Source organism: Carassius auratus, unplaced genomic scaffold (genome assembly GCF_003368295.1).
Source record: "Carassius auratus strain Wakin unplaced genomic scaffold, ASM336829v1 scaf_tig00012233, whole genome shotgun sequence".
NCBI classification, from domain to species: Eukaryota; Metazoa; Chordata; class Actinopteri; order Cypriniformes; family Cyprinidae; genus Carassius; species Carassius auratus.
This window is the reverse complement of record NW_020524272.1, coordinates 8,258-29,012: the sequence shown is the minus strand read 5'-3', so window position 1 is coordinate 29,012 and position 20,755 is coordinate 8,258. Positions and strand designations below refer to the sequence as shown.

The following is a 20,755-nucleotide window of genomic DNA, read 5'->3' as shown; positions in this document are numbered from 1 at the left end:
TAACGCTCCCTGTAACAGTGTGGATAGATCAATCTTAAGCTGTGAGTACTCATAAAATCATAAACTATTTTATTTATGGGATGATAATCTTGATTCATCATCGAATATAGAGTTTCCCAATCATTCTATCCTGTATTATCACATAACATTTTACTGGTACCACTTGCTGAGGAAAACTAATAAAATCAACTTCAACTTCCGGACCATTTTTCTCACACCAGTCCACAACACTCTTTAGTAGCTCCCTATATTCACTCTCATCATGGTCCGTTATACAGCCAACAATTGCAGAGTCGTCAGAAAATTTGTGAAGGTGACATGATTTAGAATTGTACAGAAAACCTGTCGTATAAAAAGTGAACAAAAATGGGGCTAAAACTGTTCCTTGAGGGACTCCAGTGCTGCACCTCACTACTTGAGAGACACAGTCCTGCATCCTCACATACTGTAGTCTATTTGATAGATAGTCAATTATCCAATTTACCATACCATGATGTACTCCAGCATTTTCCATCTTACTTTGTAATAGTGAGGGCTGAATAGTATTAAACGCACTAGAGAAGTCAAAAAAAGTAATCCTGACAGTACTGTCCGGGGTCTCTAAATGATTTAAAGATTTATGCAAGCTCGTCAACCTCAACACCAGTTTTATAAGCAAACTGAAGTTTATCCACAGCACCACACAATACTGACTTTAAGTAATCTAGTACTAGTCTCTCAAACACCTTCATTAACTGTGACGTTAAAGCTATTGGTCTATAATGTGAGAACTCCTTGGGATTTATTAACTTGGGTACAGGTACTATGCATGATGTCTTCATTAAAACAGGTAATTTCTCCAAACGCAGGCTCAGATTAAAAATATAATATAACACCCTACAAATCTGATCAGCACGGACTTTAAGGACTCTAGGATTACTGCCATCCGGACTTTGAGATTTATTTATCTTAATTCTCCTTAACCCATTTCTTACTTGTTCAACTGACATTGAAAAGCCAGGAATATACTCACAAATTGGAGAAATGGGAGAAAAGGATGAGCTAACAGCTTGGGATATACAGTTAATATAATCTGTAATACATTCAGTTAGACTATCAATGTCCTCCTCATGTGATTTGCACAGAACCTCCCAATCAGTTGTTTCAAAACAGTCCAATAATAGTTATAATATTATTGCACTTTATTTATTTAGTTTATTTTATATAAAATTATAATAAAAATTAACTAAATAATTGTGTGTGATAATATTATTAAAAATAAAAGGCAGTCCTATTAAATACTAATACATTTATTTTATAGTGAACTTAAAAATAAAAAGCTAATATAATAATACTAGTTTCTTTGTTTGCCTCTTTAAGAAGAATCGCTTTATGTATTCCCCAATTTTAAGTAGCTTTGGATAAAAGCGTCTAAAAATAAATAAATAAAAGCATTTTCATCATATTCAAACTTAAAATCAGCAGGCTTTTATTTTGGCAGGTTGCCGGCAAATAAGTATACACGCTTCTGGATTTAGTGCTGCTGATTAAAAAGCATCAGTGGATAAGAAGTTTATATTTAGTTTTTAATTATGAGTGCTCAGACCTGGTTTGAGTGACAGAGAGAGCGAGCTATTGCTCAGTGTAGTGTAGTCACTGAAGGGACTGGAGGTGTTGAGGTGTGAGGTGTGTAACTCACCGCAGGTGTGTATGACGCTGAGGTATTTGCGGGTGCCGTGGTAACAGGGGTCACCGAACTCTTGTGTCGAGGCGCGGACCACACAGGAGCGTTTCCCCTGGCAACGTGATGTCATCACCTGCAGAGCCACATCTGATGAGCAGTCTGGAACCACATGACACGTCAGGTGAGATCCCAGGACACACACACACACACAGACACACAATATATAGACATCTACTGACTTCTAATGACCGATAAAAATAAAAAAAACTTCAGTGCTTGCTTCACTTAGATATCATTGCTCCAAATAAGGATGTTCCTGAATGTTATTAACTGGAGAATTTGTCATTTCAAGACACAATGTTGCCAGCAAATTCTGATTTATAAACTAGTGTTATTTTAGTATTGCGATGAAAAGTCTGAATTATTGGTTCTGAAAATATATATTTTTAAAAAAAAAATCGCTATTTAGAAATAAAATTCAATAAAATTAGAAAATTTTCACATCAAATTTGTATAACAAATAAGTATAAATGAAATACTATTATAGTTCTTATAGTGTGCATTACTTATTGTTCTATTTTTACATTTCATCTACATTTTTCTTCAAGTTTTAGTAATTGTCATTTCATTTGGATGGGAACTTCGGATTGTGAATCATTTGAGTCAGTTTGGGAGCTCGGAGCGGGTTCGCGAATCATTTGACTCATTTTGGGGATCGCAAATCATTTGAGTCAGTGGGAGTTCGGAGCGGGTTCACAAATCATTTGAGTCAGTTCGGAGTTCGGAGCATGAATAATTTGAGTCAGTTCGGGGGTTCGGAGCGCGAATCATTTGAGTCCGTTCGGGAGCTCGGAGCGGGATAGCGAATCATTTGACTCAGTATTAGGGATCGCGAATCGTTTGAGTCAGTTCGGGGATCGCGAATCATTTGAGTCAGTTCGGGAGATCGGAGCGGGACCGCGAATCATTTGACTCAGTTTGGGGATCGCGAATCATTTGAATCAGTTTGGCGATCGCGAATCATTTTAATCAGTTCGGGAGCTCGGAGCGGGATAGCGAATCATTTGACTCAGTATTAGGGATCGCGAATCGTTTGAGTCAGTTCGGGAGATCGGAGCGGGACCGCGAATCATTTGACTCAGTTTGGGGATCGCGAATCATTTGAGTCAGTTTGGGGATCGCGAATCATTTGAGTCAGTTCGGGAGTTCGGAGCGGGTTTGCGCTACCTCTCATTGAGGTATCAGCTTTGTCTTAAGATGTCTTCATTCAGTACAAGTGCAAAATGTGAAACAGCAACCTCTGAGCAGTAAAATGAGTCTTGGAAGAGATTACAACAAGACAATAAAGAGATCTCACACAGTTCTCTCCTATTGTCCTTTTAGATTCCTTTCTCTCAGAACTTTTTCTCTCATCTCTCCTAAAGATTTTTTGGAGAAACATCTGAGACACTGTTGAAACTAAAATGGGAGGTACATGAGAATCACAACTAAGTTTTCTTGAGGTTAGAAAGAGCAACCACTGATCAATAAAATGTGCATATAATGGAGTCTTGATTGAGATTGCAGCAAGACAAAAGAGATATTTTATGTTTCTTCCAAAACAATCTCTGTTTTGACTCTTATTTTCTCATGTCTCATTTGTGTCTACTTCCATTTCTCCTAAGGCATTTTAGGAGAAACATCTGAAATGCTGTTGATACTAAAATGAGAGATAGGCCTACTGTATATTAGAATCTCATCCTAGCGTCCTGAGTTTAGGAATAGCAACCACTGAGAAATAAAACATACCTGACTTTAAAAAATAATGCCCTATAATTACATCGTTTAGTGAAGGTACTTCAAATCTTCAATATGTTGCTATTTCAGTGCTGCTCTTCTTCTGAATTTGAGAGGGTTGAAGCCGCTGTAGCCTGCAGGTTATGTGACTCTCAAAAGCATTCGCTGTGTCTTGGTCACACCACTTCATTTCCCACTGGACTAATCATGCTTTTATTTCAGGAAATTGCACAAAGTCAGCCAATCAGATTAGAGCTGGCAGGATAGAGAAGGTGTGTAATATGAGAGAGAGAGAGACAGAGAGAGAGACACACACAGAGAGAGAGAGAGAGAGAGAGAGAGAGAGAGAGAGAGAGAGAGAGAGAGAGAGAGAGAGAGAGAGAGAGAGAGAGAGAGAGAGAGAGAGATCCATTAACACTGAGCATGAGTTCAGCTCGTAGCATCAGTCATTGAAGATCTGAGGAGCGGAGACATGTCATCACCTCACGACTAATGGCTTGAACAAATGTCAGAGGTCAAAGGTCACAGAGTTGTGTTAGTAAACAGAGACCTGATTTATGAACCGCATAACCAGCCGATGCTGTCAAAGTTAAAACTGATTTACAGTGCCACTGGGATACATCGCCTCTCTTCTGACAGACACTGCACTGCAGATCTAGTTCTGGTGAGAGAAAGACCCCCGGGTCACATTCAGTCCTCCATCAACGACAAATCGGAGTTCACAGCTCTGGATGGGGTAAATATGAGGCGTGGGAACTGTACAGAAACACATGGAGGACGTGAACTTTGTGCTTCTGTGAGCAAAGTACACTACCGTCAAAAGAAATGAATACTTTCATTAAGAAGTGATGCATTAAACTGATCAAAAGTCACCAGACATTCATAATGTTATAAAAGATTTTTATCTCAAATAAACGCTGTTCTTTTAAACCTTCTATTCATTGAAGAATCCTGTTTACATAAAAATATGAAGCAGCACAACTGTTTTAAATGTTTCTTGAGCAGCAAATCAGTATATTAGTATATTTCTGAAGATCATGTGACACTGAAGACTGGAGGAAATTACATTTTAAGACACATTAAAATAGGAAACAAATATTTTAAATTGCCACAAATGCATTTTTGATCAAATAAATGAGCAGAAGAGCAGATGAGACTTATTTCAAAAACATTTTTAAAAATCTTACCGATCCCAAACTTCTGAACAGTAGTTTATATAAAGTGTTTAGATTGAGATATTAAATTCATAACATTAAAATTAAAATTAAGGACTGAAACATTTGAATGTTATTAGCAAAAAGTATGAAAAAAAGAGAAAAATAATATTGTGTAGTATAATGCACAACAATAACAAATATTGATAAAAAAATAAAAAAGTCTTATTGTGTACATTGTTCTAAATATAAAAAATAATCTGGAAGTAATTCTAGAGAAAATGCATGTGGATGATGAATTATCAATATTATCATAGCTTACATTTCATATTCCAATTCGAATTCTGATGTATAAAAAAATCAGTTCCTGTTAAATATTCTCAAATCAAATCAAATCTTGAAGTCTATCAGTCTAAGATCTGACTGGTTTAGTTTTAATGGCTTTAATGACCTTTAACTCTCACAGATGGATTCTTGAGCAGCTTCTGGTGAAATGAGAGAGAAACAGACATCATTAACCCCATCATCGAGTCCTGTGTCAGAGTGATTAGTCAAGTGCTGATTGAAGGGCTGGTGTTTTCTCTCGCCCACACACACACACACACACACACACACACACACACACACACACAGCTCTCATTTATTGCTGCAAAGACAAAAGGAAAAAAACATCCATATTTGATACTGTATATGATGGTGAATGTCATAATACTTTAACATAACTTCACTAATAATAGCAGCATTACCTATGATTAAAAGTCTCTTTATGCCAAATCAATCTGTCTCTGCACACAGAAGGTGAAAATGTCTCACCAACACAATAACAGCCAATCAGAACATCCAACCGGTCACTAAATGATGTAAATGCAGGTCTTAACCTCATTATCTACCAACAAAACACATTTACTGTACTTCAACACACCCACAAAAACAACACTAACCACATCACAAACACTGAGAAAAGAGTCGACCTGGAGCCAAACGTGTCAACCTCAGCTGTGTGGGTGTGCAGTGAGTTGATATGAACACACACACACACACACACACACACAGCCTCCAGGAGTGTAAGAGGAGATGAGATTAGTGCTCCTCATCTCAAGACAAAAAGAGAGTGACGTTCTGACCGCATTTCCTCCCACACATCCCAGAAGTTTCCTTGAATTCAAGCATGTTCCTGGTGAACCCCTCAGATACACACACCCATGCCACAAACAGCACGGCTTTCAGCTTTAATGCTGGAACAGTAACAATGAGACATTAAACACACACACACACACACACACACACAGATACAGACAGAAACATGTAGAAACAGGAGAAATGAAGCAGTGAAACCAAACACCTGAACTTAAATGATGTCATTCACAGATTCTGTGTGTGTGTGTGTGTGTGTGTGTGTGTGTGTTGAAAACACTTGGGTAATTTTATAAGAGGTTGTTAATAAGTAGTTTTTTTAATCTAAACAGGCTGATGTCAAAATATTTACATAAAAAAATGATCACATTCTGTAAAAAATGCAGCAAAATGATTAACCTTGATCAGAAAGTCAGTAAACAGTCTGGGAGCAGTTTGAAACTCGAACTAACCTAAACCCAAATCCAACAGGGATTTTCTACAATGAAAGAGCTGATAAAGACTGAAAGTTTGCAAAGACGACAGTGTAAAGTTTGGTTGTGTAAAGTAGCATAGTTGTCATTGTTTTACAGCTGAGCCTGGTGAAGTCTGAGTTCTTACCGACAGATGGTGCCCTCTGGTGGTGTGGAGGACACTCCAGTGTTCCCTGCTGTGTGCGGCCAAACATGGCCGAATAAACCACGATTTGCATCCCGGTCTTACAGCCCAACCGCAAGCGCTCGCCTTCACACACCACTTTACTCTTATACTCACCTAGAAATAGTCATAACATAACACAGTCATAACAAAACACTATTCATGACTCATTTTACATTTAAAATACATTAAATAAACTGTTCATTTAAATTGTAATATTAATGTAATTATTTAATTGTAATATTAATTAATGTTTTAATAAAAAATATTACTGCATTTGTTTTTATTAAATAAACTAAAAAAGTTTGGAATCGTAAAGATTTGTGTTGTTTTTGAAAGAAGCCTCTTATGCTCACTAAAGCTGCATTTATTTGATCACTGTTTTACTGTATTTGTAATCAAATAAATACCGTAATTTGATGCATTTATATGCAAAACAGCTTTTAACAAAAAATACATAGGGCTGGACCAGGGTTATTATAGTTAGCAAGACATTAACTGAAATAAAATATAAGAAAAACTTACATTTATTTTATTTCAGCAAGTTGCCAAAGAAACATTTCTCATTTTCATTAACTTAATTTATTAAAATAGCTGAAACTGAAAAAAAAACGATATAAGTCATAATAATAATAATAATAATAACAATTAAAAAAGCACAAAAGAAAAAGAAAAAAAAGAAAATAAATATAAAAATAAATTATATATATATAAAAAATAACTAAAATTTAAAAACTGAAATAAAAAAAGAAAGTAATAAAATAAATATTAACATATAATAAAACTATACAAAAACCAATAACTAATAAAATAAAATAAAAAACTGAAAAAAAACTATATAGTCATTTAAAGGCAATAACAATAATTAATAAAAAATTTAAAAGCACACAACAAAATTAAAAAAATTAAATTGAAAATGAAAAACCATTCAAACTGTATTTAAAAAAAAACATATTACTATTTCAGTGATACTAAAACAACACTGGGCAGAACTTCTTATCCATTTTATCATGAATAATGTTGACATCATCCGAAAGGAACAAAGTAAATAAAAGTATATTTTTATTTCAACTCGACTTCAAACCGAGCCTGTTTGTGCATCTGTAGAGCTTTTACAGACACAGTGACCCGTAACTGAAGTGCAGCGCTTTATTTCTCAGACCTGCATGAGAGGAAGGACAGAAGTGGACAGATTTCTCTCTGCTCAGCTACCAGAATACAATAACCTGTGTGTGTGGGTGTGGGTGTGTGTGTGTGTGTGTGTGTGTGTGTGTGTGTGTGTGTGTGTGTGTGTGTGTGAGACTCACTCGGCCTGCACTTGTACCGCACACTGAGGTATTTGTTGACGGTGGGACAGGGGTCCGTCCCAAACAAACGACTGTTGACAAGAACCTGACATCTCCGCCTGTCCTCACATTCATCCAGCATCTTCTGTAGAGAGACAGACAGATCCATACAGTCAAACAGACTGACAGATCCAGACAGATCCAGAGAGATTCAGACAGACAGACAGACAGACAGACAGATTCAGACAGACCCAGACAGACAGACAGAGAGAGAGATTCAGACAGACAGAAAGACACAGACAGAGAGACAGACAGACAGATCCAGACAGACAGATTCAGACAGACAGAAAGAAACAGAAAGAAACAGACAGAAACAGACCGACAGATTCAGACAGACAGACAGAAAAACACAGACAGACCCAGACAGACAAACAGACAGACAGTGAGACAGACCGACAGATTCAGACAGACAAACAGACAGATCCAGACAGACAGACCCAAACAGATTCAGACAGACAGATAGAAAAATCCAAACAGACAGACCGACAGTCAGACCCAGACAGATCCAGACAGACAGACAGACAGACAGACCAACAGTCAGACCCAGACAGACAGAGAGTCAGACAGAATTCTTTCATTTAGGTGCCTGAATTCCATGGCTTTCATTTTTCCTGCAGTAGATTCCTTCCCTCAAGGCATTAAAACACACAGAGTATAATTTTACTCTGTTCATGTGTGTTGTTTATAGCGTGTGGTTTTAGCAAGCGTAAATCACGCGTGTGTGTGCTGTCAGAAACACTACAGTTCAAAAGAGCTACTGCCACGTAAATCAGAGTCACACACCTTCATCAGCTATGTTAGATATTAAACACATTTAATACAAAAAAAAAAAACTAAATACAGCTTTACTATTAATATACTGTGCCACACACATAGAGTGAAATATATGAAGAACTTGTTCATATGTTTCATAAGAAAACCTTTTACTTCTTTAATGTGATGTACTGTATTTTTAAAGCTAAATAGCTATATTTAAAAAACACTACCCAATAAAAAATAATTAATTACAAAATTAAAAAAAATTATTACAAAAACTTAATATTTTATTTTTATATATATTTTAATTTTTTTAACAAAAATTAAATAAGAAATAAATAAAACCTAAATAGAAATATAAAAAAAATATAAAATGTCAAAACCAGGTATCAAAAAGAATAGAATAGAAATGTAAAAAAATAAGAGAATAACAGAAGCACATAAAATTAAAATCCTTAAATATTCTCAATAAAAATACTGAAAAAAGGCATCACAAGTGCATAACAAAATTATTAACCATAAAAACTGAAATAAAAATAAAAGACAAGAAAAAAAGCATAACATTACTAAAACGTAAACTAATAATATTAATAAGAAAATTAAAATATAAAAACCAAATATTAATAAATAGTATAACAGTATATAAATGATAGTAAATTAACACTGAAGTTGTCTGGATGGTGTAAAGATTTAATTTCTCAATTTCTCTTATCAATATTTACCTGCAAGGATGTGGACACATGACAGGAAGTGATGTCATGCACTGAGCGTGGTCCAGCACTGCTGTAAGGGTTTGGGCACTGAGGTGAGTGGGCGGGGCCTGTTATGCTGTAGAAAGCTGATTGGACGGTGATTGAGGTTCTGGGTGGGCAGCGAACAGTCAGGAATTCTCCGTCACACGCCTGTTCAGTGTAATTCCTCAGAACACGTGACAGATAACCTTCCACAGAAAGATAAACACACATCCATAAGAGAATCCATCCACAGACATCAGCATCATCTCACAAATCTCATCAGCAAATTCTGAAGAAAACGGTCCATTAATGATATGTGTTGCTATATGTGGTTGCTAAGATGTGTAATAAATTATCTAATATGAAGGGAAAAAACCACACGGTTCAATGTTTGCTTTCAATTTCTGTTTATGCAGCTGTGTTTTATCCTGACAGTTCAGCTCCACAGCGGAAAGAGGCGATTCACACACAGGTTTCCGTGCTGAGTGAGTGATGTCAGCTCTGTTCCAAAGGAATAATAGAAACACACACACACACACTACCTCAATATACACACAACCAGTCCAGACCTGTGGAGATCGGGCCACCAAAGCCTCTAAACCATTAGGGGACAGCAAGATTTTTGATGTTTTTGAAAGTCTCTTCTGTTCACCAAGGCTGCATTTGTTTGATCAAAAATACAGGAAAATTAGTAGCAATTGTGAAATCTATTCAGTGTGTTTTAAAATGTTATTTATTCCTGTGATCAAAGCTGAACTAGTTGTCCAGTGGTCAGCCTCACAAGATCCTTCAGAAATCATTATATGCCGATTTGCTGCTGTGAAGTTTATAGGTAAAACGTGCAATTATGTTTTTATTCGCAGAACTGCAAACTTACATTTTGAAATTTGGAGAAATTTGTGAGTTTATATCATAATTCATCTATGGAAGCTTATTTCCACCACGAAATAAAAAGGTAATTGCTATCAAAGACTTTAGAAAATACATAGACGGTTCACTCCTATACTTATGAATGTGAGACAGTGTAGGTGCGTTTTCATTACCCTTCAATTGCGCAAAATGAATTGCAAATTGAAACTATGCCTAATGGAAATGCGTAAATTTCTGGAAAACGCCAATTTATCGTTTTTATGCTTGCATGAGGTGGCTTTTCCACAAAATTTGAAATATAAATAATTCGCAAAACAGGTCACATGGCGTACGGAAAAGTCATATGGTCATATTTCAATGTAATATAACCTCCAAGAAACACCTCGTATGTGGCTACTCTCAAGTATGAGGGGCTTTTTACCTGCCACTAATGCTTAGACTATTTTCACTGTGCACATCTGCAGTGCGTTACGGCTCTGAAACGGCCACCGGAGCTGATCGGGGCCACTTTAATTTTAACGCTTGTGTTACCAGTCGCACCACGGCACGTCCCAGGATCTGCTCTCTGTGCTGCTTCTGTCAGGATACACACATACACCTCTTTCAATTAAATAATATAATGGCTAATGTAGCCAAATTCCATAAAAATATGTTACCATGACTTATCAGGAAAGGAAAAAATTACATTTTAGTCACATAACATCAGTTAATGGAAAAGCTGTGATTGCGCAATATTTTTTTTATCGACATTTATAAAATATCGCCAAAGTTTTGCACAAATTTGTAATGGAAACACACCTCCTACAACACCCAATATGGCAGGATTGTCCCAGCTTCTAAGTGAAAGAATCAATCGTTGATTAATAAAGTCATTTCGTCACTGCAGCAGCCGTTAGAAGCTCCAGTTCCCAAAGAAACCGAAGACTAGAGCAGCCGATGCGTGTGGTTTTTTTGCAGGCATCGGGCTACTTTATTACTTGGGTTGTTTTTCATGCGACTGCAATAACATGATATTTAGCCCCTAAAATGCCAATTTTACCAGGGGAACCCTGACAAAAAAAAACTTTTATTTTATCTTCAGAACACTTTTTTATTTTGATTGGGCTAGTTTTGGGCTAATTTTGAGTAGTAATTGGGCGGATTTTGTTGTGAAAACCTGGCAACCCTGGCGTGTGCGCAGTCATAAGCATGTTGGAAATATGCATGCACATTGGCTGGTCTAGCCTGAAAAAATAAGCTTTTAACCATATTTGATGGGGCAGTTCATTTCAGATTTTGTTGCTGATTTGAAATATGTAATTCAATTCTGAGTTTAGCGAGCAGTTTTTGAGATTTCAGGATTCCCGCTTTCAATTTAGATGCTTGGTCTTGTTTGAGCTGCGCTGAGGCAAATATGGCGGCCAAGTGAACAGACTTTCCTTGAAAGGGATTTTGTTGTAATTCCCAGAAATAAAAGTGTGAATTGTGAGAAAACAAGTTTGTTTCAAACATGGAATCAGGTAATTGCAAGTTTATTTCTCTTGCAATTATAAGTTTTTATATATATCACAATTTTGACTTTTTTCTCTCTCTGCATATATAGACAAAAAGTCAGAATTCTGAGAAAAAAGAATTGTGAGATTCAATTGCATGACATATGAACTCGCAAATTCGAACTGCATCATGTGATGTTAGAATGATACAGTCCACCCCAAATATAATTGTGTTAATCTGAAACAGAGATTCATAAATGTGAGCTTAAGATAAAAAATGTTTTGAAAAGCACAATAAAGTTGTGTTGCATTAAAATATATATTTTAAGATTTTAAGGCAAAAAAAATGCATTCATATCGCATGAATGAATAATGAAATAATCATGTAATACAGAAGGCCTGTTCTCCTGCTCATGAAAGGAATGCTGTACAATCCACCCGGGATTCCTCCGAGAGCTTTAGGCTTTCCGAACACAATCCCTCCTGCTATTGTTCTCGGACAGAAGCCAACATTCCAGCCGCGGACTGACAGCTCCTTTCACCAATCACAGCTCAAACGACAGACAACACCTGCGTGAGATCTCCAATCAGAGAGCGGCCTCTAGGCCAGCGATCACACCATGATGAAGCGCTCTAAAGCAGCTCAGGTGGAGGTTTACCTGAACGCAACACAATAAACACAAGACCAGAATGAAACCAGATCAAAACAGACAGCAGGGATCATATCATATCAGTGTGGAGAGAGTGTGTTTGAAACAGCATATTCAATGAATTAAACAACTTTTATGATCATTAAATATTACAGTTTGAAATGTTTAGCATGGCACATCCTATTAATAGAGTTAAAATGTATTGCATTTCGGAAAACTGGAATGGAATGGAATGGAATACTAGTACACTTTTCAATGCAAACAACACAATACATAGCTTTTATTTTTATATTTTAAATTAAGGTTTGAGCAATTTTGTGTTGCTTTGTAATTTTTTAGCTTTATAATTTTAGTCATGTAATGTAAACCTATTTCATTACACTTAATTATAAACTGAATACTGCCCAGTTTTATTTTAGTAGTATTTATTCAGTCTTGTAGTACTTATAAAAATAAAAGATATTTAAAAACATTAATATTTATAACATTTTCATTTTACATTTGTTTTACCAATTTTATTGTGCTTTTGAAATTTCGTATTACTTTTTTGTTTTTTATATTTCTATTTATTTCAGTTTATATTTAATAATTTTAGTACTTCGATGTAAACATACTTTATTTCATTCAGTTGCAAATTCTACGTTGTTCAAGTAAATTTTTTCCAACCAATATTCATATTTCATTTTATTTCATCATTATTTTAGCTAATGCAAATTATATTTACAGTTACTAATAATAACAATTATTGTTCATTATATATAATTAGTTAATTATAAATTATATACAACAAAAATAGATACTGCATATTTTTTAGTAACTTAGTGGGACCCAGTTATTATACTAATTTAGTTGTTGTTCAACTTTTTTTAAATAATTGCATTTAATCCAAATTCTGTGATTCATGTCAAACAATGAGTAAAGATGATGTTACAAATCACAGTGGAAGCAGAACTAGGTCAAGTTGAGAGCATTGCATTGTGGGATACAGGGCTACACACTGAAGCATGCATATGAAATACTGCAAATACAGTATGAGAAGCAGCCAAAGCTATTCAGAGCAGAGCCTGAAAAGGGGATGAAGTGGAAAAAGTGGAATTGACATGTCATGTGCTCAATCATGTGATCATCTGAGGGGGTAAAAAGGGGTAATTTACCGCCTTTTCAGTGCCCACAGGAGCTGGATAAGAGTAAGAAAAGACAAAAAACAGGTTGTGTGTGTGTGTGTGTTAGTTGTGAGTTTCCCCTCTGTTTAAATGATGCTGTGCTGTGATTGGTGGAGAGAGATGACGGCTGAATTCCATACGTCTGCAGAGTAATGAAGCAAACCACAATAAACACAGCGACACATGCACATACACGCACCCTCACGCACACACACACAACCCAGCGGTCTGTCTGATCTCTGTTCAGTGTTATTTGTGAAACGTGTGTGTGTGTCCAGCATATCTCTTTCTCTGAACATTTAACATTCACCAGAGGCGGAAACTACAATCAGAAACCCTCAATATATAAACAAAGGTTTGGCATCAGTAGACTTTCTTTTTTTTTATGATTTTGAAAAAAGTGTCACCAAGGCGGCATTTATTTGACCATCAAGTATTAAACACAGCAATATTGTGTAATATTATTACAATTCAAAATAACCCTTCTCTATTTGAAGATATCCCTGTGATCAAAGCTGTATTTTCAGCATCATTACTCCAGTCTTCAGAGTCACATGATCCCACAGAAATCATTCTAATATACTGATTTGTTGCTCAAGAAACATTGCTGATTATTAATATTGACAGCAGTTGCTCTGCTTATTTTTTTCTTCTTCTTTTTTTAGGATTATTTGATTAATAGAAAGTTATAAAACAGCATTTATTTGAAGTACAAAGCTTTCGTAATATTTAGATCAATCTGGATCCTACACTGAATCATTTATTTTGAAAAGAAATGTATGCATTTATTACAAAACAACATGCATTGGTCATAATCTAATAAAGAGAATATTTTGCCGTTTTAAATTAAAATGTTTTCTGAAAGTTTGATTAAATGATGAGTGCAGAAAAAATAGTTGAATTAAAGCTGCGGTAGGGAACTTTTGACGCTCTAGCGGTTAATAAACAGAACTGCTTGCGTCTTGCGGAAGAACATCGTAGCCGGAACTACTTCTCTCTGTTTATGTCTATGAAGAATCACAAAGGTACTGGGTTACTCCGCCGCGGTATCCCCGAAGCAATCTAAAATAGTCCGAATATAAACACTTATTATAGGTGCACCCTAGTGATTCAGGACAAGCTAAAAACACGGTTTGGAAAATGGATTCATGGTGTACTCGCTTATTATATACATTTTTCTACATTTTGAACACAAACAAAGTTACGGACCACAGCTCTGATTGGTTGTTTCTTACCGTGAGTGGATGAATTTCTGCAAATGGCAATAGGACACTGGGAGGAGCCAGAGGAGCTTGATTTTTTCCACAGATTATCTGTCTCATATTCTACTGTCAGGACATAATGACAGGTTTAATAAATATGTAAAAAATATATTTTTACAAAAGTTACCTACTGCAGCTTTAACATGTGCACATAATATGCCATGGGCTGAAGTGGTGTAGCTAATAATTTTTAGTCTTTAGAAAGTCTTTAGCTTTGACTCACTGGAGCGGCACTAAAGCGCCTCTGCTGCCACCGCTGATATTTCTGGAAAATCATAGAGCCGAGTTTAACATGAGAGAGCAGATATTGAGGAGGACTGAATGCAGCTGTGAGGAGAAGCTCAAACACACCCTAAACCACACGGCGAACGCTCGCGGGAAAACACTGCGCATATAAATGGACAGCGGTCACATCAACGCTCAAAATAAGTAGATGATTTTGTTTATAAACTTTCATTAACCTCTGGATGACCTCATGTGACCTCAGAGATCAGGAAACACACTACTGTGTGTGTGTGTGTATGTGTGTATGTGTGTATGTGTGTGCGTGTCAACATGGCACTAAAACAGAGATTAGTAGCTGCTAATAAATTAAACACAGAAATCAGCTGAAGGTAAAAGACTGCAGGAATTTCACTTTCAGGTGTACTGTCTCTTTAAGGGAAAATACTAAATGAAATTGTAAAGCAGCTAGTTGAGTTTTTTGTACCTGCAGTTTAAAAGCAGGTAAATCTGAAACAACACACAATAATAAACCAGAGTGTAACATACATATACATATATATATATATATATATATATATATATATATATATATATATATATGAACACACACCTCAAATAGTCCAGAAAAGTTACAACAAAGAGCTCTAATGACATAAATAAATTAATGAACGAGTTTAATGAGGTTTCAAAATTAAGGACAACACTCGTTTAAAAACACATTTGCTTCATTATCTATAGAGAAACTCCAGCACCACTAACAGACACACACACACACACACACACACACAGAGACCGAAACAGATGTGCACACACACAGACATGGATAAAATCACACACACTCACACACACACACACACACACACACACACACACACACACACACACACACAGAGACATACAGAAATGCACAGACGCACATACAACCAGTCACACACGCACACAGGCACACACAGACACACACAGTTCTGCCATAGACATAACACCAAACCACAATATCTGCTCAGAGTAGACACAGCTCACCTTTGTGTGTGTGAGGTGTTTTGATAAAAAAAACCACCTGAAAAAAATCACCTGAGTGAACCCCTCTGCCACAATGCTCATATTCTGGGGGTTAACACGCAGCTGCTAGAGTGTTCTGTGAGGTTTCATCGCATTGCTGTGTGTTTCTACACTACTGCTGCTGGACTTTTCCATCGGGTTTCTAAGCCACTGCTAACGGGTCAAAAGAGACAATATTCTGGTCTCTAGAGATATGGCTTTGGTTCCTTCTTCAGCGTAAGTCTGCCAGCACACGTCTCCTCAACAAGACACATGATTTCAGGAATCATTCGTATACAGGTTGATTTAAAAGGTTTCAGGGATTATACCAGCTCCATAGACATAAATCAAACCTTATGAACTAAAGTAATAGTGACGCTAGATTAAGCAAACACTGCTATTTAACAGCACAGAAAAGAGCAACGTGTGTGTGTGTGTGTGTGTGTGTAAAAAAAAGAAACGTGTGTAAGAGAGGGGTCTGGATGGGAAAAAGGGTCTTGGAGTTTGGGGAAGGGGGTTCTTTTCTACAAACAGAAGGCAGCGGTTTCAAGTTCCACCTCCGGAAAACAAAGTGCCTGAGAAAACACACACACACACACACACACACACACACACACAGAGCTCTATCCTCTTGGCTTTCTGGATTATAAAGGTTATTAGAGCGCCTCTCACCTCAGCTAAACTCTCTCTGATTTCAAGCATTACTCTCTTCCGACAGAGAGATTTTCCATCTTGGCAGCAACGGGACGCAAAGAGATGGAGTGAGATTAGATTTGTAATGTGACTACAGTCATGAGCCTTTAGAAACAGATGAATTTATAAAGAAAAACAGGTCCTGATTAATTAAATTCTTACTTTTGCCAAAAACTAATTACACGTTCACAGATAGTCAAATCTGTAGCAAGGTCACTATAGCTAATTAAACTAACCAACATTTTGAAACAAAAATTATTTAAATAAAATAAATGTTAACTGAAATGAAATAAAAAAAACTAATTTCAGATACTTGCCAAGGCAAAACAGTACAAAATAGTACTAAAAGCTATAATATTATCTTTATATATTAAAAATAACACTCATTTGAAGTGAACAAATTCATATTAAATTAATATTCCTGGACTTCAACTAGTGCATAATAAAAAAATAAAAAAAGAATATATATATATATAATATTTAAAAAATGTGTCACACACTGTACTTACAGCTAAGTTGCTGTTTTATTTGAAATGAACTTTTTTTTATTTTGATACTGCATTTAATAACATTTAATACATTTGATAACTACATTTTTCATTTTACTTTAAATATGTCTATAAAAACTAAAGTTACTTGCACCTTTAAATGCCTTTTTTGTTGTTGCTGATATTAAGGCAGTACGACTGACAGACAGACATTCCTCTAGTCTTAATGGTGTATTGGGATCCTCAAAAGGTTTGACCTCAGTTGACCTTCTGACCCTTTAACAGCCACACATCCTATTCAGCACCTCACTAAGCCCCGCCCACAGCTTTATGAGCACTTTCACTGTAGTGAACATACACACAATGAATCTAAATGCATGTGTGTGTGTGTGAAGCTAATTAACCAAGATAAAACACAGCACACACAAAGGCACAAGGTTCCTGTAGGACAGATGTACAGGCCTGTTGCCCGGCAACAGATGTTCCGTCTCCATCGACAACTTCTGTCAGCCTCTTCAGGCACCTGTCAATCAAACAGGCATTCCAGAGTGTGTGAGCAGACAGAACAACAACTCTCAACTGTGTTCAGCTGAAAACTGATGTGTCTTTATTTGACAGGACAGTGCAGTCGTATTAAGGCGATTCTCAGAAAACAACTCTGGCTCATATTTCACCTAAAAACTTTGCTTTTTGATTATTTGAACACATGTCCTGTTATTGTTGTTATTCTCATTGATATTTACTGTCTTGTTACTTTAATATGGATGTAACCATTCTGTGCATATTAATTTTTTATTTAAATCAGCATAAATTAAAGGCAGAGCAGGAAATACTATTATATTCTACAATTTAAATAAAACATTTTTTCACATGACAGTAATTAGACATGAAAATAATGCCACTGGGCAAAAACAGGCATTGTTTTTTATATAAATAATAATAATAAAAATACTATAGTAAATAAATAAATAAAAAGTTACCACTTTAATCAACAAGAATTGCTGTTTTATTTATTTAATTATTTATATGTAGTTTTCATGAAGTTTTAGTTTTTGTTTAAAATAAGCATATTTTATTTTATTATAAAAAAAATTTTCAGTTAATGTTTTTTTCAAGTTATGAAAATAGTTTAGTTTTCGAATAACCTTGCATAAAATAAATAACACACATGCATAAATCCTGATATGGCTTTAACAGGTTTTGTGAGACTCACCCAGTATGTCTCTATCTTCTATAAACCAACTTTGAATCCGTATTGTGTAAAGCACTAGGCAAATAAACCTGACTGACAATGAAAGTTCAGTTGTGGTACTCAAACAAAAAACATGATGTTGATTTTACATCCAAAGCAAAGCTGTGCACATCTAAGTGACTTAAGAAGAGAAATGCAAACAAAATTCTATTAAAACAAACACAGATTGCTATCGCACACTGAGATCTGCCTTCTCTCACCACATCACAGCTGTTTCTGATCCATTCATCTCTATGTTATGTCCTACAAGTCTTCACTGACACTCAGCCTTCATGAACTACAGGGAAACTACACAAACAATCAGTGCTGAGGATGGTGTGCTTCTCATCTCGCTTTAAAAGATACAACAGTCAGTGTACATGAAATCAATGCTTCATGCATTTATCTCTCTCTCACACACACATACGATCTCTATTTGAATATATACATATTTTCTGCTAAAATAAGCAGTAATTGCAATAATAGGTTTTTAAAGTGCAATAACTGAACATAAACACATTAGCCTGAGAAATTGCTCATTTCAGATGGCACTTTTGCATCTGAACTCTTCATATACAGAGGGGCTCAAAAGACACTCTTGTTCCATGTTGCTTCAAGTCAAATTCCAAAATCGCTACTTATGGAATGTGAAAAATATTATATTCATTTTAAATATGCAAATTAATTAATTATGAGTTAATTACTCAGACGTTTGGTACCCATTATATATATATATTTATATTTGACATGCAGTACTGTAACCCAAGAGGCGCTCGCACACACGTGCACTTTCTTTTTGATCGCGTCGGTTACGGAAGTTCCCGCGAAACAATGTTACAATGTTTCAAATATTTAATCCGGGATGAAAGAAACTCTCGCATGTCATACCTCAATAATGCACGAAAAGAAGTAAAAATACAGATGGAACGTTTAAAAAAAAGTTTTAAAATGCAAAGATGAAAGATTCTACTAAACAAACGCATTTTTCAAAGGACAATAGCCTACATATGTGATAAAGTGTCAATACACAAACTCTCGTAGGGAATGATGAGGATGATGAGGATGATGGTGTTCAGTACCTGAGAAGTCCTGTGAAGTTTTAGTGAAGCCAGTCAGACACGAGATTCCCAACAACAGCAGTGAATATGAGACATCAGGGAAAACCATCCTTAAATGTCCCATCAGATCCGATGATTCCTGAGAGAATCAGAGCTCAAACCCTAAAGTGATGTCTGATTCCATGACTGGAGACACCACAGACAGAGTCAGAAGAACACCAGAGATGACCTGAGAGAGAGAGAGAGAGAGAGAGAGAGAGAGAGAGAGAGAGAGAGAGAGAGAGAGAGAGATCCCCCTGGTCCCAGAGTCCCCTGAGTTTAACATTCATCGCTGGTGATTTAATTCACTGAATCTTTGCCGGTATGACGGTCAAGTCACTGTAGTGTTAGAGTTTAAATAAAGTACAAATACAAAAATACAGTATTTAGGTTACACCACAATGAAAACAAACACAAAAGTAAAAGATTAAAATTAAAACGCTTTAATCTTAAAGGTACAGTACACCTAAAAAAAAAGTTTAATGGACTATAAAAATAGATTTACTCACCGTCAGGATGTTACAATCCCGTGTGGTTGTCTTTAGATTTCGGTTTATTTCTTTAGAAATCAATTAAAGGATTCTAGTACTATTTTTTAGGTCTATCTGATTCAGTTAAGTTTCAGTTGGGGTATTATTTCATAAACTGTAATCTCTCCTCTATCTATAATTGGACTATACCAATAGATCAGTTTCTGTACACATCATGCAGTGTTTAAACCGGACACACAGCTGCTATATCGTCTTTAATGTCTTTTTTTTTTAAACACAATGACAAACAACTGCAATCATACTGAGAGGTGTAGAATAGATTATAGAAGACTGTTTTGACAGAATCACTATACCAGAACGAGTGCCATTCTACACAAAGGCTGCTATTTGTCCTTCATATAGCAATATCTTAATACATGGTTTCTGTATAATTCTGTAAACATTGTCTACTAAAATGTTGTTTCCATAATTTACAATAAGGAACTATTCCTTAATTTATAATTGAATATATATGTATATATATATATATATATATATATATATATATATATATATATCATAGTATACCATTGCAGAAAAAATAAAAAATAAACTCATTAAACTGAAAAATCCAGCAGTCAAACTGGTGTCTGTGATGACTTCAAGGTCCAAGAACATGTAAAATAAATAATGCTGATTAAATATGTACATAAAAAATAAAACATTTTACCTGACTACTACTTTCTTGTTTAATTCTCATGACAAACTCTCAATGTTTCTCCAGAGCTGTAGAGACATCTGCTGGTCAATATGAAGAACTGCAGTAACTCCCCTTCATCGAATAATACAGCATGGATTCATCAGTTCATTGCGGTTTAATATTTTTTAAGTCATCTG

At 35.7% G+C, this 20,755-nt stretch overlaps 1 protein-coding gene across 1 annotated transcript; it reads right to left on the bottom strand.

Annotated features, from left to right (window-relative positions):
* Positions 1 to 1,526: 1,526 nt before the first annotated feature.
* On the bottom strand, positions 1,527 to 19,567 carry LOC113073470 (protein eva-1 homolog C-like). The gene is made up of 5 exons (XM_026246368.1): positions 19,371 to 19,567; positions 9,188 to 9,405; positions 7,671 to 7,794; positions 6,328 to 6,480; positions 1,527 to 1,822 (listed from the first exon to the last, which is right to left on the bottom strand). The coding sequence occupies exons 1-5, from the start codon at positions 19,471 to 19,473 to the stop codon at positions 1,566 to 1,568; spliced, it is 855 nt and encodes a 284-aa protein (XP_026102153.1). The 5' UTR covers positions 19,474 to 19,567; the 3' UTR covers positions 1,527 to 1,565.
* Between the last annotated feature and the right edge of the window lie 1,188 nt (positions 19,568 to 20,755).

What these genes read in the sequence shown, in the direction of transcription:
- LOC113073470 (XM_026246368.1), bottom strand. Translation starts at nt 19,473, where the DNA reads ATGGGACATTTAAGGATGGTTTTCCCTGATGTCTCATATTCACTGCTG. An exon ending in AACTTCACAGGACTTCTCAG is followed by an intron (nt 9,406 to 19,370) that starts GTACTGAACACC and finishes TTTCTGTGGAAG; the next exon opens with GTTATCTGTCACGTGTTCTG. An exon ending in ATGTGTCCACATCCTTGCAG is followed by an intron (nt 7,795 to 9,187) that starts GTAAATATTGAT and finishes GTCTCTCTACAG; the next exon opens with AAGATGCTGGATGAATGTGA.